Raw genomic sequence first — 14,860 nt, 5'->3', positions numbered from 1 at the left:
AGAAAACTGGATTCTCCAGTCCCAAGCCCTTTCCAAAACCTCAGGGATGGATTCTACAACTACGAAATCACTCCCTCTAAATAAATAATCTAGTTTGTCAATTCAAGATGGTAAAAAAAAAATCTTGATACAGCAGTGCTCACATGTATAACTTAACACCTCCTCCCCCAAATTACCTCTTCCCCCAAACTGACATGAATGCCAGGTAGCTCAGAAGAAAGTTGAATCATTTCTGAAATAAGTAAAATAAAAGAACAAGACAGTTTGTTTTTTCTGCCAACAGAATGGAAAAAACTTTCCATGAAATAGTAAGAGGAAATGTATGTGATGACTATGCTGAACAGGATAGAGAGAGTATAGAGGCCCATGGTTTACAAATCAATGGTGGGTCCTCAAGTGAGCAAGCCACTTGAGGGAATGTCCAGAGGCAGCACTGTTAAAAGGGGCAGGGCCAATGCTTCTAGTGCACAAATTGTTACACTACTTTATAGGATCATACTTTCAAATTACCGTCTCTCCTAATATTTACCATATACTCTGTACCACTGAGCAAGTTAGGTGTTACTTTCAAGTATTGAAAAGAATGTAGTAAAAAGTAATTGTTAAAGTAAAAGAATCAAATCCTTAGGAAAAATATAAATTTTAATTTCATATACTAAATTCAACCTAAAACTAAATTCATCTTAGCTATTTACCTTGGTAAGGGAGATAAAATGTTAAGAAAAGGAGGTCATAATGTAAAAGCAAAATAAAAGTTTTTATGGGTTTAAGAACACTCTGGAATCTGAGTAGATTCAATTGAAATTCAAGTTATTATTAATTGCAAAACTTACCTTGGTGTCCCCACCAATTTACTAGAGACTGGTACAATCATCATAATTTACAACATTGGACAGAAAAATCAAACACTCTTGTTCTTTTACTTTACTTATTTCAGTAATGATTCAACTTTCTTCTGCGCTACCTGACATTCATGTCAGTTTGGGGAAAGAGGTAATTTCTGGAAAATCCATTGGTAAAGCAACTTTTCAACTAATGATTAAAAAGAAAAATACAACTAAATTTCTTGAACAAGGGATAATCTCACATAATCACTCTGTTTAAAAAAACAAAACTATGTCAGCACTAACTGATATGCACATCGATCTCTAGAGAAACATTCATTCTCATGGATAAAATGGGAATAAAGATATCTTAGTGCAAAAAAGCCCAAATACATCTGAGGCTTTCTAATCGCAGCTGGGAAAAAGAAATTAAAGTATTTTGTAATTCAAATGCCCAATGTGTATGTAAATTATCCTGATGGATACAGAAAATGACAGAGTACAGCAACCTTTTTCTTTCCTTTTTTTTTTATTTATCCTTGAAATAGTTCATCTTAGTTATGAACTATTTCAAGTATATCAAATGTATAAAAATGATCATACATCCTGTATATACCACCTAAACTTAGACATATAATATTACAGATATAGTTGAAGATTCCCGTCTTCTCCTCCAATTCTATTCCACAAATATCCATACATATTATTTCTAAATATCTCTTGTTCTCCCTTATTTCATAGCAGTTTTCCTCTTTATTGGTAGATGGCAGAGATAACAGTTACACCTATAACTAAGTGCAACAGGAATAAATAAAATTAAGCAGGCACACACATACACAGACTTATCTCAATAGTAGGAGGAATTTCTTGAACTCAGAGGAAATTATTACAGTGAAAAAAAAACCACTTTCCATCCCAAAGACCTTGGTCCTCTGCATTCAGACACCCATTTGGGCTAGGAACAAACTAAATTAAAAAATGGCAGAAGCTTAAATTAATAGAAGGAAGACCAGGAAAGAAAGAATGGCTTTGCGTGGAATGCAGGAGACACAGTTGATGGGCTTTTTAAAATAAACACACTTAGCAGGAATGTCTGATCTTCTAACTAGAAGCAACTGCTATAAAGTTGAGTGGGAAAGGAGGATGGACTTTGCAGCCACACTGACCTGGTCCCTAATAGCTATATCATCTTGGGCAAATGATTGAGTTTGTTTGAGCCTCAATTTGCAATTTCATAAAATAGTGATAGAATATATACCTCACAGGGATATTTTAAAACTTTACTGTGAAAATGTATGCAGATAAAGCACTTAGTACTTGGCCCATAGTAAGTGCTCAAAAACTAGCAGCTATTGTGTACAAGCTAACTAAGCATGTTTTTTTTTTTTTTTTTTAAATATATTTTATTGATTTTGTACAGAGAGGAAGGGAGAGAGATAGAGAGTTAGAAACATCGATGAGAGAGAGAGTCATCGATCAGCTGCCTCTTGCACAACCCCTACTGGGGATATGCCCGCAACCAAGGTACGTGCCCTTGACCGGAATCGAACCCGGGCCCTTTCAGTCCCCAAGCCGACGCTCTATCCATTCGACGCTCTATCCATTGAGCCAAACCGGTTTTGGCTAACTAAGCATGTTTTAGGTAGATTAGTCTTTTTAAAGAATTATTTTATTAAAATAGCAATAACGCTTCTATACAAAGTGTAGCTGAAAGCAATGTAGTATCAGTTTAGTTGTTCAATACAAATTTCTGATAAGGTTGGCTTTATCTCTTTCTCAAATTTAATTTTAATTCACTTAAAAAATTTCCCCAAGTAAAGAATGTTCATAAAATAATTACCAGATATCATCAGTAGGGCAAGAATAAAAATAATGTAAAGTGAAAATGTCCAACACAATATTGCCTGCTTAAAATAAACTTAATGCAAAAAAATATTGAATAAAATATCACATAAAATAACCTCACTTCATCAACTGCAATATATGTTGTAAATAGTAGCAAGTCAATTTAAGCATAATGCAAAATACACCATCACAAAACTTTATAACTATTAATTAAAGGAGTAAAACTGGGGTAAAATCAAGTCAGGGGTTCTTAAAGAATTGTTCCAGGTGAAAAAGAGGTTTAGGCAGAGTAGGGATATATCTATCTCGTAGGACTATTCAGAGCATTCTGAAAAGGGATAGCCTATCAATGCCCAGCACAATGCTTCACATCTAGAAAATGCATTTCCTAAAAGGAACTAAAGATTTTTCAGAGAAAGGCATACAAGCTTTAGATACTCACAAAAAAGCAAAATACTACTACGTTTTTTGCATGGATTGGGGGTTAGAGATCTTCATATAACAATTACTAAGCCATTAGGAATATGGCTCCGGGTTTTAGGGCTCCACATACCACGGCTGGCTTTGATTTGGGAACTGAAAGATATAGATGAAAAAGTGCACAGAAAGCAAACCAGAAGTTTCACAAAGGAAATGATAATATGAGGCTCAGCATGAGTTTCACTGAACTGTTAGATGCTTTTCAAAGAATCACACAGTGTAATGTCACCTGGCCTTGCAAAAGCATTCCAGGCAATCTTTTTGGATGGAGGATATACCCTCATATCATTAGATTCCTAAAATGCAGAGAATGATGGGATACACTGAATTTTGTAGAGAAATACAGTGAATTTTTATCCCCCCCTTTCTTATCTTAATTGAAATCATATCCCTGTGAAAAGGATGTTAATTTTCTAGTGATACATAATTTCTGGAGTACTTTCAGTAGGTAGCATAGTATTTCTAGTTGAAGGCAGGTGCATCCAACAAAACCCCCAATGGTGACAGCATGAAGCTTGACCACACCTTATGCAATCTCTTCGTCTTCCTCCAGTGTGTGTACTGACTTCCTATTAACACAATCTACTCAGGTGTAACACTAACTGGAGCTCAGAACTCAACATTAAGTTTTTTCCTATCTGCGTACCATCAAATTTCTACATTGAATTCTATATAACTTTCACAACTTAGCTAACATCATTTCAATAAATAATCTATTTAAATTTTTTTTTTTTTGATGACAGAGAGGTACCCCTACAACACTGGTGCCTAAAGTAACTATTTAGTAACAAGTGAGGTACCTTCAGTGACTGCAGGGAGTTTGAGTTTGCATCGCAGTAGAGGATGATGTTATTGGCCATGCTGAAACTTTCTCTCACTCCAAGGTGGTAAAACAAGGACGGCTGCCGGAAGGCATCACTCATCTCCACCACAGCAATATCTGCAAACAGAGAACAAAGTTCCCACAAAGATGACACCTAAGTAATGCCCAGTAAGCACATTTTGGTTTCAATAACAGCAAATGAAGAAATGATGGGAATTTTCCCTCTGCATTTACCACTAAATTTTGAATTTGCAGTTCGACCGGGAAGTGGTTTTATAAAAAGTAGCCAAACTGCATTTTTTTTTTTTTTTTAAACAAGAAAGAGATGACATAATTGCTGCAAATTAAGGAGAGTTTGCATTGGTCAACATTAAAACAAGTTAACTAAGGTTGCAGAAGTAGATCCATGGGAAGCAATAAGTAATAACTATAAAATGAGATTTTAAAAAGCAAATAGGTAAGATTGGGATTTAATCCAGAGATGTATTTAATATCTAGCATGCTCATAGCAAGTATAAATCAAGAAAAATGGAAAGCAAATGTACAGAAAATTATGACTAAGAAAGAGGATATAATCACATATACAATTCTTTCAAAGCACAGAAATGCCTAACACCAAGGTAGTATTAATCTGAGACCAAAAATTGATAAGTGTCACAAAATAAAATTCAGATTAGTCTTAAATTCATTTATACACAAAGATATGAAAGAAAAATGAACAAAATTCACCAAGTATCTCTATATATAAAAGCTGAAGCAACCAGCCGACCAGCTGACTGTTCAACTGGTAGCTATGATGTGCACTGACTACCAGGAAGCAGATGTTCAATGCAGGAGCAGAAACCACAGGCATGGAAACATGGAACAGACTGATGAATCTCAGCGGAAATGGGGAGGGTGGAGGGTAGAAGAGATTAACCAAATATCTTATATGCAAACTAGAGGCCCGGTGCACAGATTTTGGTGGGGTCCCTCAGCCTGGCTGCACCCTCTTGCAATCCAGGATCCCTTGGGGGATGTCAGAGAGTCAGGTTCAGCCTGATCCACGCAGGACAAGCTGAGGGACCCCACTGGTACACAAATCCATGCATCAGGCCTCTAGTTTAGAACACTAAGTCATTAGTTTAAAATTTACTTTGAAAATGCAAGGGTGGTTCACTGGGGGGGGGGGGGGGGGGGGAACCATCAACAAGTTCACAGATGCCCCAAGTGCTTTAAAATTCAAAATCTATTTATTGTTAAAAATAATTACAAGCTAAAAAATTAAAATGAAGAATAATACATGCTTCACATTACCTGCCTACTTGTGCATATAGGCATTCTCAAGAAAATTAGAAAAAGGACAAGATTGCCAACTATTCTACTACTAGGTGACATTCTAAAATTCCCTATTAATGTAGTAAGATTTAACAAAGTAAGGAGGTACAATTCCATAAAGTAAAATACACAATTATCATTATTTGCAAATGTTATGGCTGTCAACTAAAAAAACCTCAAAAGAATCAACCAAATAACTATTGTAAGTAATAATGTAATTTAATAAGGTATCAAAATACAAACATATTATGAAAACCATAAGCTTCCTTTATAATCACAGTAAGCATTTGAAAAATATAACAGTACAATAGATCCCATTCACAATTAAGATGTTACTATACCTTATAACAAATTTAACAGATGATACTGTTAGAAAATATGTGCAATATGTAATAGATTACTAATATCTTTAGAAACAATCTCTTATTGGTCAAATTAAAACAAGCAACCATAAAAACACTACAATAAAAAATTAGGCAATGACATAGGCAGGAAAGTGACCCAAGCGGAGGCCCTGATATCTGGGATTTATTTATATTCTATAATTGAAACTGTAGCCTGGAGCAGAGCCAAACCTCCTGCTTGCTCCTTGGCTGCAGACATTTTTTTTTCCTGCAGCCATTTTTGTTGGGATTTATTTATCTTCTATAATTGAAACTTTGTAGCTTTGAATGGAGACCAAGGCAGGCCAGGGCTATGGACTCTTGGCTTCCTCCATTGCAGGGGCAATTCAAGCCTCCTGCTCTCTCCAGCTCTGTGGCTGCTGCCATTTTTGTTGGGATATATATATCTTCTATAATTGAAACTTTATAGCCTTGAGTGGAGGCCTGGGCCACCAGGATGTGCTGAAAGTTTAGCTTCCTCCATTGCTGGGGAAACCCAAGCTTCCTGCTTGCTCTGTGGCTGTAGCAATTTTGGTTGGGTTAATTTACATACTCACTCTTGATAGGCTTGTGGCTTGTGTGTAGTGGAGGGGTGGTTAATTTGCATATTAATCTTTTATTAGATAAGATAATAACTTTTTAAGGCAATGATATGAAACTATTGTGCCTGATTGTATTTGGGGTCATCAAATAACAGTGGTTCATGGTCTGTGTTTCTTTTTCTTATCTATTTAATTTTTCCTTCATAATACCACATCTGTTATTTAAATATCCCACACGACCGACCTGCTACTGCTTGTGAAAAACACAACTGAAGGAAGTCATTAATTTTAATTCCTTTTTATCTATTCAAATGTTTTTCTTAGACATCAGATCACTATGACAAAGCAAGAGCCCCAGTAGTGATTTAGTTTGTATTAGTCTACAAAATACTACAAAATTCCATAGAAATTTCCCAAGTTATCACATAAAACTATCCCACCCAGTCATGATGGATTAATCCTCAAGAAGACCCAATTTAGTTAAAAAAATATCCTGAGCACTTTTTATATAAAAGATTTTCTGTTATCTGTTTTAAAAGTTAAATAAAAATTAACTAGTCAGTTTTCTAAAGTTTGGCAAGTATACAATGTTGGGAAATTGCAAAATCCCTATTGTGCAGCTAGTGTTGCTGAAATTTTTAGGAAGGATAGAATAATAATCTATCATAGTTGTCCCGAATTGGTTTGGCAATTTCTGCTATAAATTATCAGTCATTTAATTTCACAACTATCACTTCATTTTCTTGTACATTATTTGGTTAACCATACCATGCATATTTGTGTCAACAGTATACTTTGAGCCATAATTTCCTCATCACTAATCTCCAATAGATGTATGCACAGTGATTCAAACATGAATCATCTTATATTGCTAAAGCAAATGTAAACAGTGTCCCTGCCCCAGCCCTAGTTTGCTTGTTTGATAATTATACTGAAGTGGGCTTTTCTAATCTGAAAAGTGAAGCCTGGAAGGTAGGTAATCAGAAGGACATTTTCACCTCCAGAGACTGGCCTTTAAAAAAAGAGCCTTACAGCCAAAACCGGTTTGGCTCAGTGGATAGAGCATCGGCCTGCGGACTGAAGGGTCCCAGGTTCTATTCCGGTCAAGGGCATGTGCCTTGGTTGCGGGCACATCCTCAGTAGGGGGTGTGCAGGAGGCAGCTGGTTGATGATTCTCTCTCATCGATGTTTCTAACTCTCTATCCCTCTCTCTTCCTCTCTGTAAAAAATCAATAAAATATTTTTTAAAAAAAGAAAAAGAAAAAAAGAGAGCCTTACAAAAGGAGGGTGGTAGAAGAAAAGGGAGAAACTTTGAGGGGAGAAAGAGATCAAAGAGAAAGAGATGGGGGCGGGGAGATTAGAATCAGGGAGAAAAAGGAGGACATGGAACCAAACAAGATGGGTGTTGTAAGAATTACAGTCCCCCTGCCCAGGCAATAGTTGTCAGAATTCATGTCATGATGCTCCCACTTTAAAGAATGTGAGGGGGAAAGAGCACACATACATAGGAGATTAATGTTTCAATCACTTACCCTCGTAAGAATGCTAACTATTCAAGTAACAAAAGCAAGATGTGGACCCAAACTTTACAGAAACCAAAAGCTCTATTTTTCCCCCCCTTACTTCTATCTGCCTAAAATGAAAGCAAGGAGCATAGCATAAAAAGGGAATAAATTTCAACTTTATTCTGCTTAAGGGACACAGACAAAAGCCTCACATTAAAATCTCAATCTTGCCACAGGAAGATTTTTGGTCACAGGAATACTGAGCAAATAAATAATCCTTCAATCATATTAGGGAAGAATTTCAAGCACACAGGATTTTGATAGTGGTTTAGTGTCATTAGGGGAGCCCTGTAAATACTCTAACGAGATTCAGTGTTTCAGTGAATCCTTCATATCAGTACACAGGAAAATAAATAAACCACAATTTATATCTTTAATGCATACCAAGTACTTTATAAAGTGATATTTTCCTGGCCACAGGCACACCATCCCCTACAAAATTTTGCTTATTAAAGAAATACAAATAGGTCCTATATCAAAGTGCTATTCTCTTTCTAAGTTAATATACAGTCTACTTTATACCTTAAGAATTTATTTTTTAATGTTATGATAATAACAATAGACCAAGTCAAGTGATCTATAGAGTACATAATGTAAGAAAAATATAAGTGAAAATAAACTCAGGTTTATTCTGTGACAGAAATGGGATATAAGGCTGCTTTGCTGGCGAACATCTCTATAACACCACAGAAAACTTTTTCTTCTTGAAATAATAATATTTCCCAAAGGTATGCTGGGTTTAAGAGTCTACAATAATCAATTTTGATCTCTATAAACTCATTTTATATAATACATTTCAGTCTTTAAATAATCAATATGTTTTCATTAGATACTGAGAGAGGTACTCAAGAGAATTTTGAAGGTTTTTTTTTTTTTTAGAGTTTACTGTAGTTTCTATTGTGGTTATGGTGCATGCTATTTTTCATTTTCTCATATTTAGTTTAATTAAATCATCAAAGCTGCCTGCATTTATGCCTCAGTGAAGTTCCCAAACACACAGAATAGCTCTTTATATCTAAGACTCTTACACAATGTTATCCCTGCCAATCAGAACCATTCATCTGTTTTAATTGGTACTTTCATTATGTAGGTTACAAGAGTTGATTTGTGATAATTTTGAAGAAAATCTGATTGTTCCTCATGCATCCCAAGTGATATTCTCCCCTAACTTTTTATACCTTTACTAGAGGCCCGACACACGAAATTTGTGCACAGGTATGGTACCAAAACCTGGCCTGTGATTAGGGCCATCTTTTCCGCCCCCACCCCAGTTCCCCACTGGCCATTGGGCAATCAGAGCCTGCAGGCCAGTGGGGGAGACCAAGAGGTTGGCCATTCCGCCTGCTTGCTGGACTCACCCTCTACTGCGGGTCACCCTCTGTGTATGGGGCACTTAGCAGGGTGAGGACCTTGGCCTGGTACCCATGGCAGCCGCCACCCCCCACCCCCAGTTCCCCATTCTCCATCAAGTGATCAGAGACTGCCTGCGGGGGGAAAAAGGGACCGAGAGTTGGCTAGCAGACCCAGGCAATTGGGGCCTGCAGGCTGGGGGCAACTCCTTTGTTGAGCGTCTGCCCTCTGGTGGTCAGGGCTCATCATAGTAACTGGTCATTCCACCATTTGGTTCATTTGCATATTATCCTTTTATTATATAGGATAATTATTTACACAGAAACAACAGAAAGAGGCCAGGGAACACTTGAATGTTACCTAATGGTGTGCTCTAGCAAAACTGGCTGTGGCACTTTTTAATGTTTGAGGTTGTTCTGATTAAGAAGATATTCATCTCATTCTGTCTAGGGAAATGGCTGTGGAGTGTGTGTGCTGTGTTTACTTAAATAGTTATAGTTATTAAAGCAGGGATACAATAAACAAAAGCAGACTGGAAAATTCTACAAGAAAACTGACCTGGTTTCCTCAACAAAGACGTTAGCGAGGAATGTGGGAGAGAGATGGGAGATAATTAGATACTAAAATAAACTAAGGGCCATTATCAATTGCAACATCATCGACCTTATTTGGAATCTACGAAAACATGATAGATCCTCCCTTCCCCCAACTGATGAACGGAGTATAATGTAAACTGCATCTGCAGCCTTGACATTCCTGAGCACCTAACCAGGCACCTTATATGGACTGTACATTGAACCACCAATCAGCACCTGCCAAATACCTAAGCCCTTGATTCCTAAGTACCTAAGTGCCTAATCATGTGCCTTATATGAAACCACCAATCAGCGCGTGTCAAGTACCCTAAGCCCCATCTCTTCCCATTCCTCCCCTCAAAAGGTGTGTTCCCCTCTGCACTCTGCTGCTACTCCTTCTTGCGGGGGCAGCCCCGCAGGGGTCCTTCTCCTCTAGTAAAGCCTGTAGTCCTGGTTTTCGGCCCTCTGTCTCATCTTTCAAAACAAACTTGTAAAAGTCATTACATTTATAAGAATTCTTGACAATTGGCAGGATGTTTGATGAAATAATTTTAAGGATGATTAAGAGACTGTGGTTGGAGTCCTTATGTATTAGAGATTAAAAATGCAGTATGGGAATTTAATTCCTATATTAAAACAAGAAAACAGCCGAAACCGGTTTGGCTCAGTGGTAGAGTGTTGGTCTGCGGACTGAAAGGTCCCAGGTTCGATTCCGGTCAAGGGCATGTACATTGGTTGCTGGCACATCCTCAGTAGGGGGTGTGCAAGAGGCAGCTGGTTGATGTTTCTCTCTCATCGACGTTTCTAGCTCTCTCTCTCCCTTCCTCTCTGTAAAAAATCAATAAAATATATTAAAAAAAAACACAAAAAAACAACAACAAGAAAACAATAAACTGTTAGTGTACGTATTCTTTATCAAACAGTGTTATTCCTCTTGCCTTAAGAAGTTTAACTGCAAGTAATAAACACCAGGCAGTTCCTGCTATAGAAAGAAAATAGGTAGCAAAATGGAAGAAACCCAGCTTGCACACAACTTGTTTGGCAGAAATAGTTACCCTGGTGAGCAGGTCAGTTTGATAAAGTTTTTTTTTTGTTGTTTTGTTTTTTTCTGTCTTGCATTTATGGCTGTCATCGGTTGCACTCATCAACCCAATGGGACCTTAACGCAGTGTAGGCAAGTGCCTGGGGCCCCACAGTGCTCCAGGATGCCTAAGGGGTCAGCAAGTGGAAACTTCAGGTCAGGATTCTTCAGCATCTACAAAACACGCCCTGCTTTTCCTTCCTTTGTCCAAGTCACTTTCAACACCTCGTAAATAATCAGCTTCTAGTAAAAATGCGCACCCTTTTGTTTTAATTTATTCATCTTCTTCTAGGAGTATCTGTAATTCTGTTAACATAACAGATGTGTAAATATGAGTCTGCCAATAATGACTTCACTCCACAGCTTACTTGTTGACATTCCATTTGAGAGCAATGATTCATTTTTGGTGGGGGGAGTTAACACTTCCTGCTTGAGGAAGACTTATTAGAAAGAGTGCATAGAATTAAAATTCTTCATTGTTAATCCTTTTGCTGCTGACAGACTTAGGTGGCTGACCTTAACTGACTGCAATGAAATAGTCTGGGTCCTTTTTTTCCCCTTCCAACTAAAATTAAATCTGTCAGTCTTAAGGAGTTCACACCCTCTCTAGTTAAGTTTTCTTTGTTTTAATGTGACACCTTAATGTGATGATACAAGTGTCACTTTAAAAGGGAACTGTCAGTACCTCTTAAAGACCAACCACACTAGGATGAAGATAGGAAAGAAAAGACCCCTTCACCCGCCCTCCGATGGGGGAAATGGGATAAGTCAGTTCCATAGACAGAGCTAATAGGCAAGGGAGGAAATGGCATGGCAGCCATCTTCCTTGCATTACCTACTAAGTTATTTCCTTCTACTGGCTTTTTATCACGCGATCTTCTTAAATTTACTTCAGTCCCAGCCACCACAGCCCTCTGGAAATGCTCCCTTTACTCTGCTCCCACGCTTGTTTTTTAATTGTCTGTTCTGTGCAAGGTACCCGTGTGAAAGGCTCAAAGAAATCAGCACCAGCTTTTCCATGAACGTATAATCCTCGAATGCATGTGAGCTGCACACGTCCAAGGTCAAGTTAAATAATAAATGTTCCATGGGAGAACAGAACGAGGAGTGATTAATTCTGATGGGGGCCTCGGGAGGCACTGCAGAGGCAATAGCTTCAAAGGAAGCCTTGGGAAATGGTGACATTCTAGTACGCAGGGACTGGGGAAGGACAGGCATTTTTGGCTGCTCTGTGCTTGCATAACACAGAAGTTTGTCTCTGCCAGGGTTATCTGCTCCACCACCTGATGGACATGTGCACAACTATCCACTGGCTGAGGGGAGGGTCATCACTCTATCTGGTCTTTCTGCAGGAAGTTTATAGGCAATGCATAAACTGCACTATTTTTTCTTGCGGCGGGGGGGGGGGGATTTTTTTCAGTAAAAACTTTCTTCTTACAGGAAGAGAGATATTTCAATTTGCTTGTGCCTTTACACATTCTAAGTTGCATTACTAAATACATCCCCTTCCTTTGCGGGTCACTGGAGTATTCCCTACTCCTTGGCCCAAGGGGAGTTTCACATCTCTTCCCATTTCATAGCTCCCTTCACTGGCAACCCCACAGCTGTACCTGGTCGCTTGCACTAGAGAGCAGGAGGTACTTAATAGCTGAACGGAAAGCCCAGGAGAAGATGCATTTGATAGTAAGGAAACAACTTTTAATTCACATTGCTAAAGCAGGAAGAGACAAACAAACACAAACCACTTACAGGAAAGGTTTCTGCATCATAGAAGAGCCTCCCAGGTAGCCCTTGGCCCACAAAGTAAGTCAACAAAACATCGCTACTGCCACCAAGTATTCAGAGGGAGGGGGGAGCACAAAATGTATATTTGTCAAATGAAATTAACAAAATTAATTCATTTCAAGGAGAGCTATATATTGAAGTATGGTAGCAACCGTATTTAGGTAAAAACTGCTGTTTGAATTTGACCCTGCTATTCTGGCTTCTGCACTCAGTTACTTGCTGAAACAACAGGGTAGTTGCCGCAGCTTCCAGATTGAGGCCTGGAAGCTAAGGCAATTTTCCTGTGTGTGCCTGTGGACCAGAACTACAGGAGATTGATTCCCATTGACTCAGTAGCTCCAGGAGTTGAAACGGCAGATAACCTTTAGAGATTAATTTTGCTCAGCTCTGCTTCTGTACTATCTGCTAATGCAAGATAGGTCCACATTCCAACATCCAGCAGGATGTGGCTGGGAACGACCCTGAGGGCTGTTCCCAGCCTTTAAATTTAGAATTTAGAACAAAGGATAATTTTTGTGGTTTAGACCTTTAAAAGGACTGCCTACACCTGGAACGGTGTGGTCGTGAGTGTGGACTCCACCTGCATGTGGTGCTCTTGTGGCTGTCCTGGCCAGTTCAATAAATCCTTGCCTGCTTTTTAAAAAATCAATTAGCAGCCTCCAGTGGTCTTATTTTGACTCCAGGGTTCTACCCCACGACATATATCTCCTGAATTCTCAGCAGTTGTTTCTATATGTATATCAACAATCAAACAGAATGAGAGAAAGAACTAAAATTACTGTGAGTTGAGTTCAGGCAGCACAAATACCTATACTTGTAGCAACTACAATGGACTGAGAGTGACCTGTAGCTACATCAGCTCCAACACAGAAGGTGGCTAGTCAACCCATGTTCACTAGACCCCTATTACATGCCAGGCCCAGGGAATACTTAGTTAAATACAAGCATACACACATTCAAGCACAGAGTCCCTTCCCTCAGAAAGTTTATGATCTAGTGGGAGGACAGACATTCAAACAATCATACAAAAACAAATCCAAACAGTACTAAGTGTGATGAATACAAAATACTGGGCATTTGAAAAAGTGCAACGGGGAGAAGTGACTGGTTAGTGGGGCTTCCCTAACAAAGTGATGTGATCTGAAGGAGATGCAGAAATAAAGGGATATGGAAATCAGCACGGCCTACTATAGTCAGCACTGACCACGCATTACAAATGGCCAGGTGTCCCTCGCACGAGGTGGGGTGGAGCTGCCTGAGTCTGCACTCCAGCTCTGCAGGGGACATTGCAGGATTTCCCTGGGCCTGAATCCCTACCCCATCCTTGGCCTAAGCTCAGACAGGTTCTTTCTCTAATTAATGAGAATAACAACAGTCCTGTCACAGAAAGGGCTGAACAACAGTGAGCCCTCAATGAATGTTAGCCATTATTATTGAGTGGACCATGAATTGGGAGGTACCTTCATACCTTATTCCCACCATCAAAAATGGTCAAGCCTTAGCAGGTTTGGCTCAGTGGAGAGACCATCAGCCTGCGGACTGAAGGTTCCTGGGTTCGATTCCACTCAAGGGCATATGTCTGGGTTTGGAGCTCAATCTCCAGTGGGAGGGGGCATGCAGGAAGCAGCCAATCAGTGAGTCTCATCATTGATGTTTCTATCTCTCTCTCCTTCTCCCTTACTCTTTGAAATCAATAAAAATATATTTTTTAAAAGAATGGTCAATAATTAATAGATAGGTTCCTATATTTTTCCTGTTTAATAAACAAGAGATGAAATCCATAAAATGAGTTTCATTCTTCTCAACAAACACTTTTGCTGCTTTGACAAAACCACTAAAGAAGATCTTCAAGAAAAGCCCTGGACCAAATGGAAACAACTAATATTTGTAGTTTCTATTTTAGAATTTGAAGGGGGCAGACCAGGGCAAACAACTGCAGCCAGCTCCATACACATCCTGGCTTGCTTCAAATAGTCCCAGATTATGTCTACATCTTACTGTACTTCTAGTCATGCCCCCTTCACTGTCATCCTGAGCAATGGGGCAGTTCTAGTTTCACTGTGCTGTCACTTTCCATGGGCAGTATCAGCAGGGAGCCTGCAGCTGCCAAAAACTCAGTAAGTACCTCCCTTTTCTGCTGCCACTCCATTAAGCTTGGCACTGGATGTTCTTCAAATTATTTTCAGACATGAACTGTATGTTCCAAATCTCCCAGGCCGAGGCAAAGGGGGAAACTGTGTGAATGGCATTGACAAGAAGATAAGACAGCCCCTTGAATTCTAGCCCCTTG

General features: G+C 38.9%; 1 protein-coding gene across 2 annotated transcripts in view; it reads right to left on the bottom strand.

The window, feature by feature from the left end:
• Positions 1-14,860, bottom strand: part of MAP3K5 (mitogen-activated protein kinase kinase kinase 5) — a 159,258-nt gene that overhangs the window by 107,359 nt on the left and 37,039 nt on the right. For both annotated transcript variants that reach the window (XM_084890655.1, XM_084890656.1), the window contains exon 2: positions 3,950-4,089. In XM_084890655.1, the coding sequence (XP_084746781.1) occupies positions 3,950-4,089 (140 nt within the window). The remainder of the gene's footprint in view (positions 1-3,949; positions 4,090-14,860) is intronic.

The sequence above is a fragment of the Pipistrellus hanaki genome, assembly GCF_964339955.1.
Source record: "Pipistrellus hanaki genome assembly, chromosome: 7".
Classification (NCBI taxonomy): domain Eukaryota; kingdom Metazoa; phylum Chordata; class Mammalia; order Chiroptera; family Vespertilionidae; genus Pipistrellus; species Pipistrellus hanaki.
This window is presented reverse-complemented; position numbering and strand designations above follow the sequence as displayed.